General features: G+C 47.4%; 1 protein-coding gene across 2 annotated transcripts in view; it reads left to right on the top strand.

Moving 5' to 3' along the window:
- Positions 1 to 23907, top strand: part of LOC138672375 (dicarboxylate carrier UCP2-like) — a 34210-nt gene extending 10303 nt beyond the window's left edge. For both annotated transcript variants that reach the window (XM_069760310.1, XM_069760311.1), the window contains exons 2-7: positions 8698 to 8877; positions 8951 to 9158; positions 19682 to 19879; positions 20064 to 20165; positions 22531 to 22711; positions 23019 to 23907. In XM_069760310.1, the coding sequence (XP_069616411.1) occupies positions 8698 to 8877; positions 8951 to 9158; positions 19682 to 19879; positions 20064 to 20165; positions 22531 to 22711; positions 23019 to 23133 (984 nt within the window). In that variant the 3' untranslated portion in view covers positions 23134 to 23907. The remainder of the gene's footprint in view (positions 1 to 8697; positions 8878 to 8950; positions 9159 to 19681; positions 19880 to 20063; positions 20166 to 22530; positions 22712 to 23018) is intronic.
- The last annotated feature ends 3896 nt before the right edge of the window (positions 23908 to 27803 follow it).

Here is a 27803-nt window from a genome sequence, read left to right as displayed (position 1 = left end):
GTATTTATCTGCAGGGTCCGGTCCGGGGTCTGTATTTATCTGCAGGGTCCGGTCTGGGTTCTGTATTTATCTGCAGGGTCCGGTCTGGGTTCTGTATTTATCTGCAGGGTCCGGTCTGGGGTCTGTATTTATCTGCAGGGTCCGGTCTGGGGTCTGTATTTATCTGCGGGGTTCGGTCCGGGGTCTGTATTTATCTGCAGGGTCCGGTCTGGGGTCTGTATTTATCTGCAGGGTCCGGTCTGGGTTCTGTATTTATCTGCAGGGTCCAGTCTGGGGTCTGTATTTATCTGCAGGGTCCGGTCTGGGGTCTGTATTTATCTGCGGGGTTCGGTCCGGGGTCTGTATTTATCTGCAGGGTCCGGTCTGGGGTCTGTATTTATCTGCAGGGTCCGGTCTGGGTTCTGTATTTATCTGCAGGGTCCGGTCTGGGGTCTGTATTTATCTGCAGGGTCCGGTCCGGGGTCTGTATTTATCTGCGGGGTCCGGTCCGAGGTCTGTATTTATCTGCAGGGTTCGGGGTCTGTATTTATCTGCAGGGTCCGGTCTGGGGTCTGTATTTATCTGCAGGGTCCGGTCTGGGGTCTGTATTTATCTGCAGGGTCCGGTCTGGGGTCTGTATTTATCTGCGGGGTCCGCTCTGGGGTTTGTATTTATCTGCAGGGTCCGGGGTCTGTATTTATCTGTGGGGTCCGGTCCGGGGTCTGTATTTATCTGCAGGGTCCGGTCCGGGGTCTGTATTTTTCTGCAGGGTCCGGTCCGGGTCTGTATTTATCTGCAGGGTCCGGTCCGGGGTCTGTATTTATCTAAAGGGTCCGGTCCGGGGTCTGTATTTATCTGCAGGATCCGGTCTGGGGTCTGTATTTATCTGCAGGGTCTGGTCTGGGGTCTGTATTTATCTGCAGGGTCCGGTCCGGGTCTGTATTTATCTACAGGGTCCGGTCTGGTGTCTGTATTTATCTGCAGGGTCCGGTCCGGGGTCTGTATTTATCTGCAGGGTCCGGTCTGGGGTCTGTATTTATCTGCAGGGTCCGGTCTTGGGTCTGTATTTATCTGCAGGGTCCGGTCTGGGGTCTGTATTTATCTGCAGGGTCCGGTCTGGGGTCTGTATTTATCTGTAGGGTCCGGTCCGGGGTCTATATTTATCTGCGGGGTTCGGTCCGGGGTCTGTATTTATCTGCAGGGTCCGGTCTGGGGTCTGTATTTATCTGCAGGGTTCTGGTCTGGGGTCTGTATTTATCTGCAGGGTCCGGTCTGGGGTCTTTATTTATCTGCGGGGTCCGCTCTGGGGTCTGTATTTATCTGCAGGGTTCGGTCTGGGGTCTGTATTTATCTGCAGGGTCCGGTCTGGGTTCTGTATTTATCTGCAGGGTCCGGTCTGGGGTCTGTATTTATCTGCAGGGTCCGGTGTGGGTTCTGTATTTATCTGCAGGGTCCGGTCCGGGGTCTGTATTTATCTGCGGGGTCCGGTCTGGTGTCTGTATTTATCTGCAGGGTCCGCTCTGGGGTCTGTATTTATCTGCAGGGTCCGGTCCGGGGTCTGTATTTATCTGTGGGGTCCGGTCTGGGGTCTGTATTTATCTGCAGGGTCTGGTCTGGGGTCTGTATTTATCTGCAGGGTCCGGTCCGGGTCTGTATTTATCTGCAGGGTCCGGTCTGGTGTCTGTATTTATCTGCAGGGTCCGGTCTGGGTTCTGTATTTATCTGCAGGGTCCGGTCTGGGGTCTGTATTTATCTGCAGGGTCCGGTCCGGGGTCTGTATTTATCTGCAGGGTCCGGTCTGGGTTCTGTATTTATCTGCAGGGTCCGGTCTGGGGTCTGTATTTATCTGCGGGGTTCGGTCCGGGGTCTGTATTTATCTGCAGGGTCCGGTCTGGGGTCTGTATTTATCTGCAGGGTCCGGTCTGGGTTCTGTATTTATCTGCAGGGTCCGGTCTGGGGTCTGTATTTATCTGCAGGGTCCGGTCCGGGGTCTGTATTTATCTGCGGGGTCCGGTCTGAGGTCTGTATTTATCTGCAGGGTTCGGGGTCTGTATTTATCTGCAGGGTCCGGTCTGGGGTCTGTATTTATCTGCAGGGTCCGGTCTGGGGTCTGTATTTATCTGCAGGGTCCGGTCTGGGATCTGTATTTATCTGCGGGGTCCGCTCTGGGGTTTGTATTTATCTGCAGGGTCCGGGGTCTGTATTTATCTGTGGGGTCCGGTCCGGGGTCTGTATTTATCTGCAGGGTCCGGTCCGGGGTCTGTATTTTTCTGCAGGGTCCGGTCCGGGGTCTGTATTTATCTGCAGGGTCCGGTCCGGGGTCTGTATTTATCTAAAGGGTCCGGTCCGGGGTCTGTATTTATCTGCAGGATCCGGTCTGGGGTCTGTATTTATCTGCAGGGTCAGGTCTGGGGTCTGTATTTATCTGCAGGGTCCGGTCCGGGTCTGTATTTATCTACAGGGTCCGGTCTGGTGTCTGTATTTATCTGCAGGGTCCGGTCCGGGGTCTGTATTTATCTGCAGGGTCCGGTCTGGGGTCTGTATTTATCTGCAGGGTCCGGTCTTGGGTCTGTATTTATCTGCAGGGTCCGGTCTGGGGTCTGTATTTATCTGCAGGGTCCGGTCTGGGGTCTGTATTTATCTGTAGGGTCCGGTCCGGGGTCTATATTTATCTGCGGGGTCCGGTCCGGGGTCTGTATTTATCTGCAGGGTCCGGTCTGGGGTCTGTATTTATCTGCAGGGTTCTGGTCTGGGGTCTGTATTTATCTGCAGGGTCCAGTCTGGGGTCTTTATTTATCTGCGGGGTCCGCTCTGGGGTCTGTATTTATCTGCAGGGTCCGGTCTGGGGTCTGTATTTATCTGCAGGGTCCGGTCTGGGTTCTGTATTTATCTGCAGGGTCCGGTCTGGGGTCTGTATTTATCTGCAGGGTCCGGTGTGGGTTCTGTATTTATTTGCAGGGTCCGGTCCGGGGTCTGTATTTATCTGCGGGGTCCGGTCTGGTGTCTGTATTTATCTGCAGGGTCCGCTCTGGGGTCTGTATTTATCTGCAGGGTCCGGTCCGGGGTCTGTATTTATCTGTGGGGTCCGGTCTGGGGTCTGTATTTATCTGCAGGGTCTGGTCTGGGGTCTGTATTTATCTGCAGGGTCCGATCCGGGTCTGTATTTATCTGCAGGGTCCGGTCTGGTGTCTGTATTTATCTGCAGGGTCCGGTCTGGGTTCTGTATTTATCTGCAGGGTCCGGTCTGGGGTCTGTATTTATCTGCTGGATCCGGTCTGGGGTCTGTATTTATCTGCAGGGTCCGGTCTGGGTTCTGTATTTATCTGCAGGGTCCGGTCTGGGGTCTGTATTTATCTGCAGGGTCTGGTCTGGGGTCTGTATTTATCTGCAGGGTGCGGTCCGGGGTCTGTATTTATCTGCAGGGTCCGGTCTGGGGTCTGTATTTATCTGTGGGGTCCAGTCTGGGTTCTGTATTTATCTGCAGGGTCCGGTCTGGGTTCTGTATTTATCTGCAGGGTCCGGTCCGGGGTCTGTATTTATCTGCGGGGTCCGCTCTGGGGCCTGTATTTATCTGCAGGGTCCGGTCCGGGGTCTGTATTTATCTGCAGGGTCCGGTCTGGGGCCTGTATTTATCTGCAGGGTCCGGTCTGGGGTTTGTATTTATCTGCAGGGTCCAGTCCGGGGTCTGTATTTATCTGCAGGGTCCGGTCTGGGTTCTGTATTTATCTGCAGTGTCCGGTCCGGGGCCTGTATTTATCTGCAGGGTGCGGTCCGGGGTTTGTATTTATCTGCAGGGTCCAGTCCGGGGTCTGTATTTATCTGCAGGGTCCGGGGTTTGTATTTATCTGCAGGGTCCAGTCCGGGGTCTGTATTTATCTGCAGGGTCCGGTCTGGGTTCTGTATTTATCTGCAGGGTCCGGTCCGGGGCCTGTATTTATCTGCAGGGTGCGGTCCGGGGTTTGTATTTATCTGTGGGGTCCAGTCTGGGTTCTGTATTTATCTGCAGGGTCCGGTCTGGGGTCTGTATTTATCTGCGGGGTCTGGTCCGGGGTCTGTATCTATCTGCAGGGTCCGGTCTGGGTTCTGTATTTATCTGCAAGGTCCAGTCTGGGGTCTGTATTTATCTGCGGGGTCTGGTCCGGGGTCTGTATTTATCTGCAGAGTCCGGTCTGGGGTCTGTATTTATCTGCGGGGTCTGGTCCGGGGTCTGTATTTATCTGCAGGGTCGGGTCTGGGGTCTGTATCTATCTGTGGGGTCCAGTCTGGGTTCTGTATTTATCTGCAGGGTCCGGTCTGGGGTCTGTATTTATCTGCAGGATCCGGTCTGGGTTCTGTATTTATCTGCAGGGTCCAGTCTGGGGTCTGTATTTATCTGCTGGGTCCGCTCTGGGGTCTGTATTTATCTGCAGGGTCCGGTCCGGGGTCTGTATTTATCTGCAGGGTCCGGTCCGGGGTCTGTATTTATCTGCAGAGACCGGTCCGGGGTCTGTATCTATCTGCAGGGTCCAGTCCGGGTCTGTATTTATCTGCAGGGTCCGGTCTGGGTTCTGTATTTATCTGCAGGGTCCGGTCCGGGGTCTGTATTTATCTGCGGGGTCCGCTCTGGGGTCTGTATTTATCTGCAGGGTCTGGTCTGGGTTCTGTATTTATCTGCAGGGTCCGGTCTGGGGTCTGTATTTATCTGCAGGGTCCGCTCTGGGGTCTGTATTTATCTGCAGGGTCCGGTCCGGGGTCTGTATTTATCTGCAGGGTCCAGTCCGGGGTCTGTATTTATCTGCAGGGTCCGGTCTGGGTTCTGTATTTATCTGCAGGGTCCGGTCTGGGGTCTGTATTTATCTGCGAGGTTTGGTCCGGGGTCTGTATTTATCTGCAGGGTCCGGTCTGGGGTCTGTATTTATCTGCAGGGTCCGGTCTGGGTTCTGTATTTATCTGCAGGGTCCGGTCTGGGGTCTGTATTTATCTGCAGGGTCCGGTCCGGGGTCTGTATTTATCTGCGGGGTCCGGCCTGGGGTCTGTATTTATCTGCAGGGTTCGTGGTCTGTATTTATCTGCAGGGTCCGGTCTGGGGTCTGTATTTATCTGCAGGGTCCGGTCTGGGGTCTGTATTTATCTGCAGGGTCCGGTCTGGGGTCTGTATTTATCTGCAGGGTCCGGTCTGGGGTCTGTATTTATCTGTAGGGTCCGGTCCGGGGTCTGTATTTATCTGCGGGGTCCGGTCCGGGGTCTGTATTTATCTGCAGGGTCCGGTCTGGGGTCTGTATTTATCTGCAGGGTCTGGTCTGGGGTCTGTATTTATCTGCAGGGTTCTGGTCTGGGGTCTGTATTTATCTGCAGGGTCCGGTCTGGGGTCTGAATTTATCTGCGGGGTCCGCTCTGGGGTCTGTATTAATCTGCAGGGTCCGGTCCGGGGTCTGTATTTATCTGTGGTGTCCGGTCCGGGGTCTGTATTTATCTACAGGGTCCGGTCTGGGGTCTGTATTTATCTGCAGGGTCCGGTCCGGGGTCTGTATTTATCTGCAGGGTCCGGTCCGGGGTCTGTATTTATCTGCAGGGTCCGGTCTGGGTTCTGTATTTATCTGCAGGGTCCGGTCTGGGTTCTGTATTTATCTGCAGGGTCCGGTCTGGGGTCTGTATTTATCTGCAGGGTCCGGTCTGGGGTCTGTATTTATCTGCAGGGTCTGGTCCGGGGTCTGTATTTATCTGCGGGGTCCGGTCTGAGGTCTGTATTTATCTGCAGGGTTCGGGGTCTGTATTTATCTGCAGGGTCCGGTCTGGGGTCTGTATTTATCTGCAGGGTCCGGTCTGGGGTCTGTATTTATCTGCAGGGTCAGGTCTGGGGTCTGTATGTATCTGCGGGGTCCGCTCTGGGGTTTGTATTTATCTGCAGGGTCCGGGGTCTGTATTTATCTGTGGGGTCCGGTCCGGGGTCTGTATTTATCTGCAGGGTCCGGTCCGGGGTCTGTATTTATCTGCAGGGTCCGGTCCGGGGTCTGTATTTATCTGCAGGGTCCGGTCCGGGGTCTGTATTTATCTAAAGGGTCCGGTCCGGGGTCTGTATTTATCTGCAGGATCCGGTCTGGGGTCTGTATTTATCTGCAGGGTCTGGTCTGGGGTCTGTATTTATCTGCAGGGTCCGGTCCGGGTCTGTATTTATCTACAGGGTCCGGTCTGGTGTCTGTATTTATCTGCAGGGTCCGGTCCGGGGTCTGTATTTATCTGCAGGGTCCGGTCTGGGGTCTGTATTTATCTGCAGGGTCCGGTCTGGGGTCTGTATTTATCTGCAGGGTCCAGTCTGGGTTCTGTATTTATCTGCAGGGTCCGGTCTGGGGTCTGTATTTATCTGCAGGGTCCGGTCTGGGTTCTGTATTGATCTGCAGGGTCCAGTCTGGGTTCTGTATTTATCTGCAGGGTCCGGTCTGGGTTCTGTATTTATCTGCAGGGTCCAGTCTGGGTTCTGTATTTATCTGCAGGGTCCGGTCTGGGGTCTGTATTTATCTGCAGGGTCCGGTCTGGGTTCTGTATTTATCTGCAGGGTCCAGTCTGGGTTCTGTATTTATCTGCAGGGTCCGGTCTGGGTTCTGTATTTATCTGCAGGGTCCAGTCTGGGGTCTGTATTTATCTGCAGGGTCCGGTCTGGGGTCTGTATTTATCTGCAGGGTCCGGTCTGGGTTCTGTATTTATCTGCAGGGTCCGGTCTGGGGTCTGTATTTATCTGCAGGGTCCAGTCTGGGGTCTGTATTTATCTGCAGAGTCCGGTCTGGGGTCTGTATTTATCTGCAGGGTCCGGTCTGAGGTCTGTATTTATCTGCAGGGTCCGGTCCGGGGTCTGTATTTATCTGCAGGGTCCGGTCTGGGGTCTGTATTTATCTGCAGGGTCCGGTCTGGGTTCTGTATTTATCTGCAGGGTCCGGTCTTGGTTCTGTATTTATCTGCAGGGTCCAGTCTGGGTTCTGTATTTATCTGCAGGGTCCGGTCTGGGTTCTGTATTTATCTGCAGGGTCCAGTCTGGGGTCTGTAATTATCTGCAGGGTCCGGTCTGGGTTCTGTATTTATCTGCAGGGTCAGGTCTGGGTTCTGTATTTATCTGCAGGGTCCAGTCTGGGGTCTGTAATTATCTGCAGGGTCCAGTCTGGGTTCTGTATTTATCTGCAGGGTCCGGTCTGGGTTCTGTATTTATCTGCAAGGTCCAGTCTGGGTTCTGTATTTATCTGCAGGGTCCAGTCTGGGGTCTGTAATTATCTGCAGGGTCCGGTCTGGGGCCTGTATTTATCTGCAGGGTCCGGTCTGGGTTCTGTATTTATCTGCAGGGTCCAGTCTGGGTTCTGTATTTATCTGCAGAGTCAGGTCTGGGTTCTGTATTTATCTGCGGGGTCCGCTCTGGGGTCTGTATTTATCTGCAGGGTCCGGTCTGGGTTCTGTAATTATTTGCAGGGTCCGGTCTGGGTTCTGTATTTATCTGCAGGGTCAGGTCTGGGTTCTGTATTTATCTGCAGGGTCCAGTCTGGGGTCTGTAATTATCTGCAGGGTCCGGTCTGGGTTCTGTATTTATCTGCAGGGTCCAGTCTGGGTTCTGTATTTATCTGCAGGGTCCGGTCTGGGTTCTGTATTTATCTGCAGGGTCCAGTCTGGGGTCTGTATTTATCTGCAGGGTCCGGTCTGGGGTCTGTATTTATCTGCAGGGTCCGGTCCGGGGTCTGTATTTATTTGCAGGGTCCAGTCTGGGGTCTGTATTTATCTGCAGGGTCCGGTCTGGGTTCTGTATTTATCTGCAGGGTCCGGTCTGGGTTCTGTATTTATCTGCAGGGTCCAGTCTGGGGTCTGTATTTATCTGCAGGGTCTGGTCTGGGGTCTGTATTTATCTGCAGGGTCCAGTCTGGGGTCTGTATTTATCTGCAGGGTCCAGTCTGGGTTCTGTATTTATCTGCAGGGTCCGGTCTGGGTTCTGTATTTATCTGCAGGGTCCGGTCTGGGTTCTGTATTTATCTGCAGGGTCCGGTCCGGGGTCTGTATCCATTTTTTGGTGATGGGGGTATGCTTAGATCTGTCCCGATTTTCATTCACTGACAGGAAGCAGAAGTCTTGTAAGGAAAATGGAAGCATTTATTGGACGATGTCCTTTAATTTGAGGTTTCTGACTTTGTCACTAAGGAACATATCGAAAACTTTCACCGAGTTTTATTTAATGACCAAGCAGAAAATTAACTGATCGAAACGGGAAGTCGTGTGAAGAAATGTGAGATCAGCGATGATCGGAGTCACCGTTACGCTCCAGCTTCCCTTCTGCACACAATGCAGAATCCCTTTAATCTGGCATCCAACAGTCCAATAATTCTGATAGTCCGGCACCATATCTTAGCCCACTAGTCCAGAATATCTGACAATCCAGCACCTCTGTTGGTCCCGGAGACCACATGAAAACAATGAGTAATTAAAGGGATTGTTTTAGTAACTTTTTTTGTGTTTATATCCACGTATTTGGGTCATCTGTGGTCATAAGATAGCCTGTAAAAGGCAAACGGTGCAAAATGTGTAATGAAACCCAATAGCAAATACTTTATTTTTAGCCCGAAATACAGGTATATAAGTGGAGAAAAAAACGTCTGTCCCCAGGCCCTTTAAGCGTTATTTAAAGGGACTGTCCCTTTAAGAACATGAATGGAATGTATGGAGACGTACTCCACTACATGATGATAATGTCAGAATATTCTATCTTCACAGGTAACGTGTGAAGAGTATCACTGGTCGACGACTACAAAACCTACAAAAGTAAAGATGGTGGGACTGAAGCCCTCCGAGGTTCCCCCCACGCTGATGGTGAAGTTTGTGGGCGCTGGCACGGCGGCCTGTATTGCCGATTTGCTCACATTCCCCTTAGACACGGCGAAAGTCCGACTGCAGGTAAATAAGGTGACCCGATGGGGGGAGGGGTGTAAATATATGAAAAAGTCTTCACTCCCTGTCCCACCTGCAGATCCAAGGGGAGGGTCCGGCGCAGCCCAGCGTCCGAGTCGTGCAGTACAAGGGGGTGATGGGGACGATCTCCACCATGGTGAAGATGGAGGGGCCGGCCAGTCTCTACAATGGGCTGGTGGCCGGGCTGCAGCGGCAGATGACCTTCGCCTCTATCCGCATCGGGATGTACGACTCCGTGAAGCAGTTTTACTGTCGGCAGTCAGAAAGTGAGCGGCGGCCATCACCCCGCATCTGTGTGAATGGAGGACAACCTTCATTATGTTTTGTAAAGACCTCACTCTAATGTGGGATCTTCTTGGGGGGAAACGTTACAAAGGCCCTAAATAATCAAATGTGCCCCATATCGGTGGCAGCCACAGTATATCTAAAATAGTAAAATCACAGTGACCCCATAACAGTGACCCCATAACAATGACCCCATAACAGTGACATCACAGTGACCCCATAACAGTGACATCACTGTGACGACATAAGAGTGACATCACAGTGACGACATAAGAGTGACATCACAGTGACCTCATAACAGTGACATCATAGTGACCCCATAACAGTGACATCATAGTGACCCCATAACAGTGACATCACAGTGACCCCATAACAGTGACATCATAGTGACCCCATAACAGTGACATCACATCGAGTCCATAACAGTGACATCATAGTGACCCCATAACAGTGACATCACAGTGACCCCATAACAGTGACATCACAGTGACGACATAAGAGTGACATCACAGTGACCTCATAACAGTGACATCACAGTGACCTCATAACAGTGTCCCCATAACAATGACCCCATAACAGTGACATCATAGTGACCCCATAACAGTGACATCACAGCGAGCCCATAACAGTGACATCATAGTGACCCCATAACATTGACATCATAGTGACCCCATAACATTGACATCATAGTGACCCCATAACAGTGACATCATAGTGACCCCATAACAGTGACATCACATCGAGCCCATAACAGTGACATCATAGTGACCCCATAACAGTGACATCATAGTGACCCCATAACAGTGACATCACATCGAGCCCATAACAGTGACATCACAGCGAGCCCATAACAGTGACATCATAGTGACCCCATAACAGTGACATCACATCGAGCCCATTACAGTGACATCACAGTGACCCCATAACAGTGACATCATAGTGACCCCATAACAGTGACATCACAGTGACCTCATAACAGTGACATCATAGTGACCCCATAACAGTGACATCATAGTGACCCCATAACAGTGACATCACAGTGACCCCATAACAGTGACATCATAGTGACCCCATAACAGTGACATCACATCGAGTCCATAACAGTGACATCATAGTGACCCCATAACAGTGACATCACAGTGACCCCATAACAGTGACATCATAGTGACCCCATAACAGTGACATCACATCGAGCCCATAACAGTGACATCACAGCGAGCCCATAACAGTGACATCATAGTGACCCCATAACAGTGACATCACATCGAGCCCATTACAGTGACATCACAGTGACCCCATAACAGTGACATCATAGTGACCTCATAACAGTGTCCCCATAACAATGACCCCATAACAGTGACATCACAGTGACCCCATAACAGTGACATCATAGTGACCCCATAACAGTGACATCACAGCGAGCCCATAACAGTGACATCATAGTGACCCCATAACATTGACATCATAGTGACCCCATAACAGTGACATCATAGTGACCCCATAACAGTGACATCACATCGAGCCCATAACAGTGACATCACAGCGAGCCCATAACAGTGACATCATAGTGACCCCATAACAGTGACATCACATCGAGCCCATTACAGTGACATCACAGTGACCCCATAACAGTGACATCATAGTGACCCCATAACAGTGACATCATAGTAAACCCATAACAGTGACATCACAGCGAGCCCATAACAGTGACATCATAGTGACCCCATAACATTAACATCATAGTGACCCCATAACAGTGACATCATAGTGACCCCATAACAGTGACATCACAGCGAGCCCATAACAGTGACATCACAGTGACCCCATAACATTAACATCATAGTGACCCCATAACAGTGACATCATAGTGACCCCATAACAGTGACATCACAGCGAGCCCATAACAGTGACATCACAGTGACCCCATAACAGTGACATCACAGCGAGCCCATTACAGTGACATCATAGTGACCCCATAACAGTGACATCACAGCGAGCCCATTACAGTGACATCATAGTGACCCCATAACAGTGACATTACAGCGAGCCCATAACAGTGACATCATAGTGACCCCATAACATTGACATCATAGTGACCCCATAACAGTGACATCATAGTGACCCCATAACAGTGACATCACAGTGACCCCATAACAGTGACATCATAGTAACCCCATAACAGTGACATCATAGTGACCCCATAACAGTGACATCATAGTGACCCCATAACAGTGACATTACAGCGAGCCCATAACAGTGACATCATAGTGACCCCATAACATTGACATCATAGTGACCCCATAACAGTGACATTACAGCGAGCCCATAACAGTGACATCATAGTGATCCCATAACAGTGATATCATAGTGACCCCATAACAGTGACATCACAGTGACCCCATAACAGTGACATCATAGTAACCCCATAACAGTGACATCATAGTGACCCCATAACAGTGACATCATAATAACTCCATAACAGTGACATCACAGTGACCCCATAACAGTGACATCATAGTAACTCCATAACAGTGACATCACAGTGACCCCATAACAGTGACATCATAGTAACCCCATAACAGTGACATCATAGTGACCCCATAACAGTGACATCATAGTGACCCCATAACAGTGACATCACATCGAGCCCATAACAGTGACATCACAGCGAGCCCATAACAGTGACATCATAGTGACCCCATAACAGTGACATCATAGTGACCCCATAACAGTGACATCATAGTAACCCCATAACAGTGACATCATAGTAACCCCATAACAGTGACATCATAGTAACCCCATAACAGTGACATCATAGTGACCCCATAACAGTGACATCATAGTGACCCCATAACAGTGACATCACATCGAGCCCATAACAGTGACATCACAGCGAGCCCATAACAGTGACATCATAGTGACCCCATAACAGTGATATCATAGTGACCCCATAACAGTGACATCACAGTGACCCCATAACAGTGACATCATAGTAACCCCATAACAGTGACATCATAGTGACCCCATAACAGTGACATCATAGTAACTCCATAACAGTGACATCACAGTGACCCCATAACAGTGACATCATAGTGACCCCATAACAGTGACATCATAGTGACCCCATAACAGTGACATCACATCGAGCCCATAACAGTGACATCACAGCGAGCCCATAACAGTGACATCACAGCGAGCCCATAACAGTGACATCATAGTGACCCCATAACAATGACATCACAGTGACCCCATAACAGTGATATCATAGTGACCCCATAACAGTGACATCACAGTGACCCCATAACAGTGATATCACAGTGACCCCATAACAGTGACATCATAGTAACCCCATAACACTGACATCATAGTGACCCCATAACAGTGACATCACAGTGACCCCATAACAGTGATATCATAGTAACCCCATAACAGTGACATCATAATGACCCCATAACAGTGACATCACAGTGACCCCATAACAGTGACATCACAGTGACCCCATAACAGTGACATCATAGTAAACCCATAACAGTGGCATCATAGTGACCCCATAATAGTGACATCATAGTGACCCCATAACAGTGACATCACATCAAGCCCATTACAGTGACATCACATCGAGCCCATAACAGTGACATCATAGTGACCCCATAACAGTGATATCATAGTGACCCCATAATAGTGACATCACAGTGACCCCATAACAGTGACATCATATTAACCCCATAACAGTGACATCATAGTAACCCCATAACAGTGACATCACAGTGACCCCATAACAGTGATATCATAGTTACCCAATAACAGTGACATCATAGTGACCCCATAACAGTGACATCATAGTGACCCCATAACAGTGACATCACATCGAGCCCATAACAGTGACATCACAGTGAGCCCATAACAGTGACATCATAGTAACCCCATAACAGTGACATCATAGTGACCCCATAACAGTGACATCACAGCGAGCCCATAACAGTGACATCATAGTGACCCCATAACATTAACATCATAGTGACCCCATAACAGTGACATCATAGTGACCCCATAACAGTGACATCACAGCGAGCCCATAACAGTGACATCATAGTGACCCCATAACAGTGACATTACAGCGAGCCCATAACAGTGACATCATAGTGACCCCATAACATTGACATCATAGTGACCCCATAACAGTGACATCATAGTGACCCCATAACAGTGACATCACAGTGACCCCATAACAGTGACATCATAGTAACCCCATAACAGTGACATCATAGTGACCCCATAACAGTGACATCATAGTGACCCCATAACAGTGACATTACAGCGAGCCCATAACAGTGACATCATAGTGACCCCATAACATTGACATCATAGTGACCCCATAACAGTGACATCATAGTGACCCCATAACAGTGACATCACATCGAGCCCATAACAGTGACATCACAGCGAGCCCATAACAGTGACATCATAGTGACCCCATAACAGTGATATCATAGTGACCCCATAACAGTGACATCACAGTGACCCCATAACAGTGACATCATAGTAACCCCATAACAGTGACATCATAGTGACCCCATAACAGTGACATCATAGTAACTCCATAACAGTGACATCACAGTGACCCCATAACAGTGACATCATAGTGACCCCATAACAGTGACATCATAGTGACCCCATAACAGTGACATCATAGTGACCCCATAACAGTGACATCACATCGAGCCCATAACAGTGACATCACAGCGAGCCCATAACAGTGACATCATAGTGACCCCATAACAATGACATCACAGTGACCCCATAACAGTGATATCATAGTGACCCCATAACAGTGACATCACAGTGACCCCATAACAGTGATATCACAGTGACCCCATAACAGTGACATCATAGTAACCCCATAACACTGACATCATAGTGACCCCATAACAGTGACATCACAGTGACCCCATAACAGTGATATCATAGTAACCCCATAACAGTGACATCATAATGACCCCATAACAGTGACATCACAGTGACCCCATAACAGTGACATCACAGTGACCCCATAACAGTGACATCATAGTAAACCCATAACAGTGGCATCATAGTGACCCCATAATAGTGACATCATAGTGACCCCATAACAGTGACATCACATCAAGCCCATTACAGTGACATCACATCGAGCCCATAACAGTGACATCATAGTGACCCCATAACAGTGATATCATAGTGACCCCATAACAGTGACATCATAGTGACCCCATAACAGTGACATCACAGTGACCCCATAACAGTGACATCATATTAACCCCATAACAGTGACATCATAGTAACCCCATAACAGTGACATCACAGTGACCCCATAACAGTGATATCATAGTTACCCAATAACAGTGACATCATAGTGACCCCATAACAGTGACATCATAGTGACCCCATAACAGTGACATCACATCGAGCCCATAACAGTGACTTCACAGTGAGCCCATAACAGTGACATCATAGTAACCCCATAACAGTGACATCATAGTGACCCCATAACAGTGACATCACAGTGACCCCATAACAGTGACATCACAGCGAGCCCATAACAATGACATCATAGTGACCCCATAACAGTGATATCATAGTTACCCCATAACAGTGATATCATAGTAACCCCATAACAGTGACATCACAGCGAGCCCATAACAGTGACATCACATCGAGCCCATAACAGTGACATCACAGCGAGCCCATAACAGTGACATCATAGTGACCCCATAACATTAACATCATAGTGACCCCATAACAGTGACATCATAGTGACCCCATAACAGTGACATCACAGCGAGCCCATAACAGTGACATCACAGTGACCCCATAACAGTGACATCACAGCGAGCCCATTACAGTGACATCATAGTGACCCCATAACAGTGACATTACAGCGAGCCCATAACAGTGACATCATAGTGACCCCATAACATTGACATCATAGTGACCCCATAACAGTGACATCATAGTGACCCCATAACAGTGACATCACAGTGACCCCATAACAGTGACATCATAGTAACCCCATAACAGTGACATCATAGTGACCCCATAACAGTGACATCATAGTGACCCCATAACAGTGACATTACAGCGAGCCCATAACAGTGACATCATAGTGACCCCATAACATTGACATCATAGTGACCCCATAACAGTGACATCATAGTGATCCCATAACAGTGATATCATAATAACTCCATAACAGTGACATCACAGTGACCCCATAACAGTGACATCATAGTAACCCCATAACAGTGACATCATAGTGACCCCATAACAGTGACATCATAATAACTCCATAACAGTGACATCACAGTGACCCCATAACAGTGACATCATAGTAACCCCATAACAGTGACATCATAGTGACCCCATAACAGTAACATCATAGTAACTCCATAACAGTGACATCACAGTGACCCCATAACAGTGACATCATAGTAACCCCATAACAGTGACATCATAGTGACCCCATAACAGTGACATCATAGTGACCCCATAACAGTGACATCACATCGAGCCCATAACAGTGACATCACAGCGAGCCCATAACAGTGACATCATAGTGACCCCATAACAGTGATATCATAGTGACCCCATAACAGTGACATCACAGTGACCCCATAACAGTGACATCATAGTAACCCCATAACAGTGACATCATAGTGACCCCATAACAGTGACATCATAGTAACTCCATAACAGTGACATCACAGTGACCCCATAACAGTGACATCATAGTGACCCCATAACAGTGACATCATAGTGACCCCATAACAGTGACATCATAGTGACCCCATAACAGTGACATCACATCGAGCCCATAACAGTGACATCACAGTGAGCCCATAACAGTGACATCACAGCGAGCCCATAACAGTGACATCATAGTGACCCCATAACAATGACATCACAGTGACCCCATAACAGTGATATCATAGTGACCCCATAACAGTGACATCACAGTGAGCCCATAACAGTGATATCACAGTGACCCCATAACAGTGACATCATAGTAACCCCATAACACTGACATCATAGTGACCCCATAACAGTGACATCACAGTGACCCCATAACAGTGATATCATAGTAACCCCATAACAGTGACATCACAGTGACCCCATAACAGTGACATCACAGTGACCCCATAACAGTGACATCATAGTAAACCCATAACAGTGGCATCATAGTGACCCCATAATAGTGACATCATAGTGACCCCATAACAGTGATATCATAGTAACCCCATAACAGTGACATCACAGTGACCCCATAACAGTGACATCACAGTGACCCCATAACAGTGACATCATAGTAAACCCATAACAGTGGCATCATAGTGACCCCATAATAGTGACATCATAGTGACCCCATAACAGTGACATCACATCGAGCCCATAACAGTGACATCATAGTGATCCCATAACAGTGACATCATAGTGACCCCATAATAGTGACATCACAGTGACCCCATAACAGTGACATGATAGTAACCCCATAACAGTGATATCATAGTGACCCCATAACAGTGACATCACATCGAGCCCATAACAGTGACATCACAGCGAGCCCATAACAGTGACATCATAGTGACCCCATAACAGTGACATCATAGTGACCCCATAATAGTGACATCACAGTGACCCCATAACAGTGACATCATATTAACCCCATAACAGTGACATCATAGTAACCCCATAACAGTGACATCACAGTGACCCCATAACAGTGATATCATAGTTACCCAATAACAGTGACATCATAGTGACCCCATAACAGTGACATCATAGTGACCCCATAACAGTGACATCACATCGAGCCCATAACAGTGACATCACAGTGAGCCCATAACAGTGACATCATAGTAACCCCATAACAGTGACATCATAGTGACCCCATAACAGTGACATCACAGTGACCCCATAACAGTGACATCACAGCGAGCCCATAACAATGACATCATAGTGACCCCATAACAGTGGCATCATAGTTACCCCATAACAGTGACTTTACAGAGACCCCATAACAGTGACATGATAATGACCCCATAACAGTGACATCATAGTAACCCCATAACAGTGACATCATAGTGACCCCATAACAGTGACATCATGGTCACCCCATAACAGTGACATCATAGTGACCTCATAACAGTGACATCAATTTTGACCCCATAACAGTGACATCATAGTGACCCCATAACAGTGACATCAATTTTGACCCCATAACAGTGACATCATGGTGACCCCATAACAGTGACATCATAGTGACCTCATAACAGTGACATCATAGTGACCCCATAACAGTGACATCAATTTTGACCCCATAACAGTGACATCATGGTGACCCCATAACAGTGACATCATGGTGACCCCATAACAGTGACATCAATTTTGACCCCATAACAGTGACATCATGGTGACCCCATAACAGTGATATCACAGTGTGCACCTGATGCTCAGAACACAAGGACGGCCATGAGGGCACATATATGGGCACCTGTTACGCGGGACACAGGGGCGGCCATGAGGGCACATATATGTGCACCTGATACGCAGGACACAGGGGCGGCCATGGGGGCACATATATGGGCACCTGATACACAGAACACAGGGGCGGCCATGAGGGCACATATATGGGCACCTGATACACAGAACACAGGGGCGGCCATCAGGGCACATATAGGGCACCTGATACGCAGGACACAGGGGCGGCTATGAGGGCACATATATGGGCACATGATACGCAGGACACAGGGGCGGCCATAAGGGCACGTATATGGGCACCTGATACGAAGGACACAGGGGCGGCCATGAGGGCACATATATGGGCACCTGATACGCAGGACACAGGGGCGGCCATGAGGGCACATATATGGGTACCTGATACGCAGGACACAGGGGCAGCCATGAGGGCACATATATGGGCACCTGATACACAGAACACAGGGGCGGCCATCAGGGCACATATATGGGCACTTGATACGCAGGACACAGGGGCAGCCATGATGGTGCAGCGCCCCAGAGACCTGGTCGTTGCAGTATGACGCTCTGCCACTAAGGGGAGTGATGGTACGTCTGATGGCACTGAAGGAATTCTCCTGACCAGGTATCACCAGCACACATTACACTTCACACTCCGGCCACTAGGGGGAGCAAAAGGCTTTATTTATTGGGCCACTCCTCACACTGGTAAAACTAGGGGTTGGGGAGGAAGTTAGTCAGAAGCTGACTGGGTTGGATTCAGGCAACATCCCGTGGCAGGGGGTGTTGCAGGGAGAAGACACAGGGGGGGTCCTGTCAGGCGTGGGAACTTGGCAGGTGCCTAGCGAACAGAACAGAACGTTACGGAACTGCGCCTACACACCCCGCGGCGGTATCCTAAGAAAGAGACACGAAGCGAAGGATATTATGGAACAGTGAGAAACGAGATGAAGCAAACAGGAGAGCCAGTAGGAGTCGTGCCCCGAGACCGAGGCAACATCCTACTGAGGCGCGTAGCCGGTGCCCGGAACACCGAGGAAGTAACTGACTCTAGGCCTTACTTCAAACTCCGCAGGACAGTTAATTATAGGTTGGCTGTCTCACCTAAACACCTACGAAGACATAGGGGGCAACAGAGGGAGAGGGGCGTCTCTAGGGTCCCGGAAGACCTCCAGGCCTTCCCGTCATACGGGTGCGTCCTAGCCATAACATACCTGGGGGACGTTAGAAACTAGTAACATCTGGAACTAAAGAAAGAGAGAGAGCTGTAGAGAACGAACGAACGAGAACAGAAGTTGTGAGGACTATTCCGGATGCTCAGCAGGGTAGGACTACAACACACAGGCGCTAGTGGTGGGCAACGATTTCCACCTGCAAAGGGAACTCTGGATGTGCCCATCGGACCGGCCGGTCTCAGAGAGCCCTGTTAAACGTTCTCTGGACTGTGGATGCTGAAGTCTTCAGTAAAGAGGTAAAGAGACTGCAACCCTGTGTCCTCGTTATTGACTGCACCTCACACCATTACCATCCACCTTACTGGGAAGCCCTGGGGACATACTTCACCTGTGGGAAGGTATACCATCCAGCTGCCATTCCATCACCCCAGCGGACCCCACAGCAGCGTCGGTCACCCTGACCGAACACCACAGGTGGCGTCACGAATCCCTGACAGACTGTACCACCTTTATTGGACGCCCCTTAGCAGGGTCGCGGACCAGGTCTAGCCACCGTGACAGCCTCAGAACCGAACCAGAGAGGCCCGGTACCGAGAACGTGTGGCCCTGTGTCTGGGGGCGCTCCAATGGCACATATATGGGCACCTGATATGCAGGACACAGGGGCGGCCATGATGGCACATGTATGGGCACCTGATACGCAGGACACAGGATCGGCCATGAGGGCACATATATGGACACCTGATACCGGGTGAGACTGTTGTCCTGGTGATGTACCGCCGGCCTGCTCCTTTATTCATCAGCTTCTCTTTTCCCAGATTCCGGGGTCACATGCCGACTTCTCGCTGGATCCACAACCGGGGCCCTGGCCGTCACCTGCGCTCAGCCAACGGATGTGGTGAAAGTGAGATTCCAGGCCGACATCAGAGTCATAGATGGACACAGGAGGTATAATGGCACCGTGGACGCCTACAAGACAATCGCCAAGGAGGAGGGGGTCCGAGGACTCTGGAAAGGTGGGAGACAAGAATAACAAAAGCGCTGATGTTCACTGCTTTACTCTGTAGCGTCCCTTGATCTTCACGCACTTATGGCCATCAGGGGGCGCTAGGCCATTATAATATTCATGTCGGCCACTTACTGTATATATTGTATAGATCTGTATGGGTTATAACCACAGGTGAACTTTTTTCTACACAGGAACCGTACCGAACATTACCCGCAACGCCATCGTGAACTGCGCAGAATTGGTGACCTACGACCTGATCAAAGAGGCCATCCTCACCCGCCAGCTCATGACAGGTGAGGACCGCTCTGTCCAGACATCAGCGCCTATCATATCTACCGGCCCTGACGTCCTGGACACATTGTTCTGTCACCAGAGTGAATGGCAGCACATTGTACCGATATATGGTGATAATAGAGATCAACAGGCACAATCATTATTACCTGCACCTGAGAAAGGTACTGAGATAAGAGAGGACACCAGGTCCACGGCGAAACGGTACTCCTGATAACAAATCTCATCACTCCCAAGCCATAAAAATAACACCGCACGTACAGAGAAATAAAACAGTACAAACTCCAACTAAGGTTCACATATTTACATATATAGGAGCAGTATTATAGTTATATTCCTGTACATAGGAGCAGTATTATAGTAGTTATATTCTTGTACATAGGGGACAGTATTATAGTAGTTATATTCTTGTACATAGGGGCAGTATTATAGTAGTTATATTCTTGTACATAGGGGACAGTATTATAGTAGTTATATTCTTGTACATAGGGGACAGTATTATAGTAGTTATATTCTTGTACATAGGAGCAGTATTATAGTAGTTATATTCTTGTACATAGGGGCAGTATTATAGTAGTTATATTCTTGTACATAGGAGCAGTATTATAGTAGTTATATTCTTGTACATAGGGGGCAGTATTATAGTAGTTATATTCTTGTACATAGGAGCAGTATTATAGTAGTTATATTCTTGTACATAGGGGCAGTATTATAGTAGTTATATTCTTGTACATAGGGGCAGTATTATAGTAGTTATATTCTTGTACATAGGGGCAGTATTATAGTAGTTATATTCTTGTACATAGGAGCAGTATTATAGTAGTTATATTCTTGTACATAGGGGCAGTATTATAGTAGTTATATTCTTGTACATAGGGGGCAGTATTATAGTAGTTATATTTTTGTACATAGGAGCAGTATTATAGTAGTTATGTTCTTGTACATAGGAGCAGTATTATAGTAGTTATGTTCTTTTATATAGGAGCAGTATTATAGTAGTTATATTCTTGTACATAGGAGCAGTATTATAGTAGTTATATTCTTGTACATTGGAGCAGTATTATAGTAGTTATATTCTTGTACATAGGAGCAGTATTATAGTAGTTATATTCTTGTACATAGGAGCAGTATTATAGTAGTTATATTCTTGTACATAAGGGCAGTATTATAGTAGTTATATTCTTGTACATAGGAGCAGTATTATAGTAGTTATATTCTTGTACATAGGGAGCAGTATTATAGTAGTTATATTCTTGTACATAGGAGCAGTATTATAGTAGTTATATTCTTGTACAAAGGAGCAGTATTATAGCAGTTATATTCTTGTACATAGGAGCAGTATTATAGTAGTTATATTCTTGTACATAGGAGCAGTATTATAGTAGTTATATTCTTGTACATAAGGGCAGTATTATAGTAGTTATATTCTTGTACATAGGGGGCAGTATTATAGTAGTTATATTCTTGTACATAGGAGCAGTATTATAATAGTTATATTCTTGTACATAGGAGCAGTATTATAATAGTTATATTCTTGTACATAGGAGCAGTATTATAGTAGTTATATTCTTGTACATAGGAGCAGTATTATAGTAGTTATGTTCTTGTACATAGGGGGCAGTATTATAGTAGTTATGTTCTTTTATATAGGAGCAGTATTATAGTAGTTATATTCTTGTACATAGGAGCAGTATTATAGTAGTTATATTCTTGTACATAGGAGCAGTATTATAGTAGTTATATTCTTGTACATAGGGGCAGTATTATAATAGTTATATTCTTGTACATAGGAGCAGTATTATAGTAGTTATGTTCTTTTATATAGGAGCAGTATTATAGTAGTTATATTCTTGTACATAGGGGCAGTATTATAGTAGTTATATTCTTGTACATAGGAGCAGTATTATAGTAGTTATATTCTTGTACATAGGGGCAGTATTATAGTAGTTATATTCTTGTACATAGGAGCAGTATTATAGTAGTTATATTCTTGTACATAGGAGCAGTATTATAGTAGTTATATTCTTGTACATGGGAGCAGTATTATAGTAGTTATATTCTTGTACATAGGGGCAGTATTATAGTAGTTATATTCTTGTACATAGGAGCAGTATTATAGTAGTTATATTCTTGTACATAGGGGCAGTATTATAGTAGTTATATTCTTGTACATAGGAGCAGTATTATAGTAGTTATATTCTTGTACATAGGAGCACTATTATAGTAGTTATATTCTTGTACATAGGAGCAGTATTATAGTAGTTATATTCTTGTACATAGGAGCAGTATTATAGTAGTTATATTCTTGTACATAGGGGGCGGTAATATTGGATTATTATTGAGCCTCTGTATTATCATTGTTTCCAGATAACCTTCCGTGTCATTTCGTGGCTGCGTTTGGTGCTGGTTTCTGCACGACAGTTGTGGCGTCTCCGGTGGATGTGGTGAAGACTCGGTACATGAACTCTACGGCTGGGCAGTACAAGAACGCACTGAATTGCGCCTTTACCATGTTGGTTAATGAGGGCAGCCTGGCGTTTTACAAGGGGTAAGCTGACCGTGTTGACACAGTCATGCCACACATGTAGTAAGACTGCACTGTCATGAAAATGTAATACAATGTCGTTGAGATACATTGTTGGATGACGCATACTTTGTATATGTAAAATCTCTGCTTGCTGTCGGTTGATTGAACCGTTCTCATTTTCATCCGGCCCCAGACGTCTCATTGTAACAAATCCTCAGCTGTGAGAAGTAATAAGTCAGGATGGATCCAGTGAACACCAGAATGCTCCCGTTCACTGACAGCATGCAGAGATCTTGCTTAATTCTAATGGTTTGGTTCCTTTCCTTAGGTTTGTCCCGGCTTTTCTCAGACTCGGCTCCTGGAATATCGTCATGTTCGTGAGTTACGAGCAGCTGAAGAGGGCGATGATGATGGTTCATGGCTCCTGGGAAGACCCCCACTAACGAGCAATGACATTTTGGGGGTCACAATATTTCCGGCTGACCAGGTTAAGCTGTTTGCCCCTGGGTGAGGGGTGAGCGGTTGTAACTTCTGGGTCCTGCCCCTATGGCGGCCACATATAGAGTGGGCACAGTCCGAGGTACCAGGTCCTGCAGGATTATGTATTGGATGGTGGACTATACAGCTCTGCGGGGGGACGGCCATTTACCGCCAGTATCTGGCTGCTTAGAATCTGCTTTGTTAGCGCCTAATATTAACTTTCAAGGTGCCATGTGGTTATAAGACCGGTCAAGGTCTAAGAGGGCATAGAGCAGACAGCGGCGGTAATATGTACTGTATATATGGAGGTTTACGGACTTTCACACCATGTCGCAATACATTGCTGCCCCTGGCGCCCATTACAGTCACACGGCACAGCCACAAGGGGGCCTAGAGCATGGGAGCAACAGCGGGCCCCTATCTGCCGGTACAAATGGCGCGGTGCCCCCTGTACTTCGCCAGTAGGGAGCAGGATGATCGCGTTACATGAGCCATCGATCAGCAGATCCCACCAATAAAAAAAACAAATGTCTGGATGCCGGAGAGACTCGGGTTGGGAAATACACTGGCAGCATCCAACACCGCGACCAATGGGCGCCACTGCCAGAAATGATGACTCACGAGCCGGCGATCAACGCCTGATATTCAGGATCCATTCCACGTCCCCGTACCACGCGAGTGTCTGTTTACTAATAAAAATGATCAAATGCTGAAAGACTCTGATGTTACTGCTGTGCCTAAGCCCGCCCCGTGAAGATTTACACAATTCTTCCCGTTACACCCAGAAACCTAAATGTATGTTATTGGGAATTTATGTGACACCAACACAAAGTAACAAGTATCTGTGAGGTAAAGGAAATGATACAGGGTGTACTATTTATTTTACAAAAGCGCTGGCAGGACTTTTAGGGTCCTTGTCCTACTGAAAAGTGAACCTGCGCCCCAGTCCCAAGTCTTTTGCAGCCTCTAACAGGTTTTCCTCCAGGATTGCCCTGTATTTAGCTCCAGCCATCTTCCCATCAATTCTGACCAGCTTCCCTGCCCCTGCTGAAGAAAAGCCTCCCCACAGCGTGATGCTGCTACCATCATGTGTGACGGTGGGGATGGTGTTTTCAGGGTTATACATACTCATAGCATTTTGCATTTAGCCCAAAAAGGTCTCATTTGTCCAAAGTCCCTTCTTCAACATGTTAGCTGTGTCCCCTACATGGTTTTTTGCAAACTGCAAACAGGATTTCTTATGACTTTCAAAAATGTCTTTCTTCTTGCCACTCCTCCATAAAGGCCAGATTTGTGGAGTACATGACTCATAGTTGTCCTGTGGATATATTGTCCCACTTGAGCTGTGGATATCTGCAGTTATTCCAGTGACCATGGACATCTTGGCTGATTCCCTAATTAGTGTTCTCCTTGCTTGGGATGTCGGTTAGGTGGACGGTCATCTCTTGGTAGGTTTGCAGTTTTTGGATAATGGATTAGACAGCGCTCTGTGAGATGTTCAGAGGTTGGGCTATTTTTTTTATAACCTAACCCTGCTTTACTCTTCTCCACAACTTTATCCCTGACCTGTCTGGTGGGCTCCTTGGTTTTCATGATGTTGTTTAATCCCTAATGTTCTCACACAAACCTCTGAGGTCTTCACAGAACAACTGTAGTTATAATGAGAAGGAATCACACCCAGGTGGACACAATATACTGATTATGTGACTTCTGGAGGTGATTGGTCACTCAGGATTTCATTTAGGGTATCAGACTATAGGGGGCTGAATAGATATGCACGTCACAATGTTCAGGAGTCAAGATGTATGAAGACTTTTTTCGTGACTCTGTAATCGTATCATGAACATGTGTGTACGGTGTATCTAATCCTCTCCTGTGTGATACTGCTGAGCTGTGTATCTAATCCTATCATGTGTGATACTGTTTACTGAGCTGTGTATCTAATCCTATCATGTGTGATACTGTTTGCTGAGCAGTGTATCTAATCCTATCCTGTGTGATACTGTCTGCTGAGCAGTGTATCTAATCCAATCCTGTGTGAAACTGACTGCTGAGCTGTGTATCTAATCCTATCCTGTGTGATACTGTATGCTGATCAGCTGTGTATCTAATCCTATCATGTGATACTGACTGCTGAGCTGTGTATCTAATCCTATCCTGTGTGATACTGAATGCTGAGCTGTGTATCTAATCCTATCCTGTGTGATACAGTCTGTTGAGCTGTGTATCTAATCCTATCCTGTGTGATACAGTCTGCTGAGCTGTGTATCTAATCCTATCCTGTGTAATACTGTCTGCTGAGCCGTGTATCTAATCCTATCCTGTGTGAAACTGACTGCTGAGCCGTGTATCTAATCCTATCCTGTGTGATACTGTCTGCTGAGCTGTGTATCTAATCCTATCCTGTGTGATACTGTCTGCTGAGCTGTGTATCTAATCCTATCCTGTGTGATACTGTCTGCTGAGCCGTGTATCTAATCCTATCCTGTGTGATACTGTCTGCTGAGCCGTGTATCTAATCCTATTCTGTGTGATACAGTCTGCTGAGCTGTGTATCTAATCCTATCCTGTGTGATACTGTCTGCTGAGCTGTGTATCTAATCCTATCCTGTGTGATACTGTCTGCTGAGCCGTGTATCTAATCCTATACTGAGTGATACTGTCTGCTGAGCTGTGTATCTAACCCTCTCCTGTGTGATACTGTCTGCTGAGCTGTGTATCTAATCCTATCCTGTGTGATACAGTCTGCTGAGCTGTGAATCTAATCCTATCCTGTGTGATACAGTCTGCTGAGCTGTGTATCTAATCCTATCCTGTGTGATACTGTCTGCTGAACCGTGTATCTAATCCTATCCTGTGTGATACTGTCTGCTGAGCTGTGTATCTAATCCTATCCTGTGTGATGCTGACTGCTGAGAAGTGTATCTAATCCTATCCTGTGTGATATTGACTGCTGAGCTGTGTATCTAATCCTATCCTGTGCGATACTGTCTGCTGAGCCGTGTATCTAATCCTATCCTGTGCGATACTGTCTGCTGATCTGTGTATCTAATCCTATCCTGTGCGATACTGTCTGCTGAGCTGTGTATCTAATCCTCTCCTGTGTGATACTGTCTGCTGAGCCGTGTATCTAATCCCATCCTGTGATATACTGTCTTCTGAGCCGTGTATCTAATCCTCTCCTGTGTGATACTGTCTGCTGAGCCGTGTATCTAATCCTATCCTGTGAGATACTGTCTGCTGAGCCGTGTATCTAATCCTATCCTGTGTGATACTGACTGCTGAGCCGTGTATCTAATCCTCTCCTATGTGATACTGTCTGCTGAGCTGTGTATCTAATCCTCTTCTGTGTGATACTGTCTGCTGAGCCGTGTATCTAATCCCATCCTGTGTGATACTGTCTGCTGAGCCGTGTATCTAATCCTCTCCTGTGTGATACTGTCTGCTGCGCTGTGTATCTAATCCTCTCCTGTGTGATACTGACTGCTGAGCCGTGTATTTACTCCTCTCCTGTGTGATACTGACTGCTGAGCCGTGTATCTAATCCTATCCTGTGTGATACTGTCTGCTGAGCCGTGTATGTAATCCTCTCCTGTGTGATACTGACTGCTGAGCCGTGTATCTAATCCTCTCCTGTGTGATACTGACTGCTGAGCCGTGTATCTAATCCTCTCCTGTGTAATACTGACTGCTGAGACGTGTATCTAATCCTATCCTGTGTGATACTGTCTGCTGAGCTGTGTATCTAATCCTATCCTGTGTGATACTGTCTGCTGAGCCGTGTATCTAATCCTCTCCTGTGTGATACTGACTGCTGAGCTGTGTATCTAATCCTATCCTGTGTGATACTGTCTGCTGAGCCGTGTATCTAATCCCATCCTGTGTGATACTGTCTGCTGAGCCGTGTATCTAATCCTCTCCTGTGTGATACTGTCTGCTGAGCTGTGTATCTAATCCCATCCTGTGTGATACTGTCTGCTGAGCCGTGTATCTAATCCTCTCCTGTGTGATACTGACTGCTGAGCTGTGTATCTAATCCTCTCCTGTGTGATACTGACTGCTGAGCCGTGTATCTAATCCTCTCCTGTGTGATACTGACTGCTGAGCCGTGTATCTAATCCTCTCCTGTGTGATACTGACTGCTAAGCTGTGTATCTAATCCTATCCTGTGTGATACTGACTGCTGAGCTGTGTATCTAATCCTATCCTCTGTGATACTGACTGCTGAGCTGTGTATCTAATCCTATCCTATGTGATACTGTCTGCTGAGCCGTGTATCTAATCCTATCCTCTGTGATACTGACTGCTGAGCCGTGTATCTAATCCTATCCTGTGTGATAACTGTCTGCTGCGCTGTATCTGATCCTATCCTGTGTGATACTGTCTGCTGAGCTGTGTATCTAATCCTATCCTGTGTGATACTGTCTGCTGAGCCGTGTATCTAACCCTATCCTGTGTGATACTAACTGCTGAGCTGTGTATCTAATCCTATCCTGTGTGATACTGACTGCTGAGCTGTGTATCTAATCCTATCCTGTGTGATACTGTCTGCTGAGCCGTGTATCTAATCCTCTCCTGTGTGATACTGTCTGCTGAGCTGCGTATCTAATCCCATCCTGTGTGATACTGTCTG

The sequence above is a fragment of the Ranitomeya imitator genome, chromosome 3, assembly GCF_032444005.1.
Source record: "Ranitomeya imitator isolate aRanImi1 chromosome 3, aRanImi1.pri, whole genome shotgun sequence".
NCBI lineage: Eukaryota > Metazoa > Chordata > Amphibia > Anura > Dendrobatidae > Ranitomeya > Ranitomeya imitator.
This window is presented reverse-complemented; position numbering and strand designations above follow the sequence as displayed.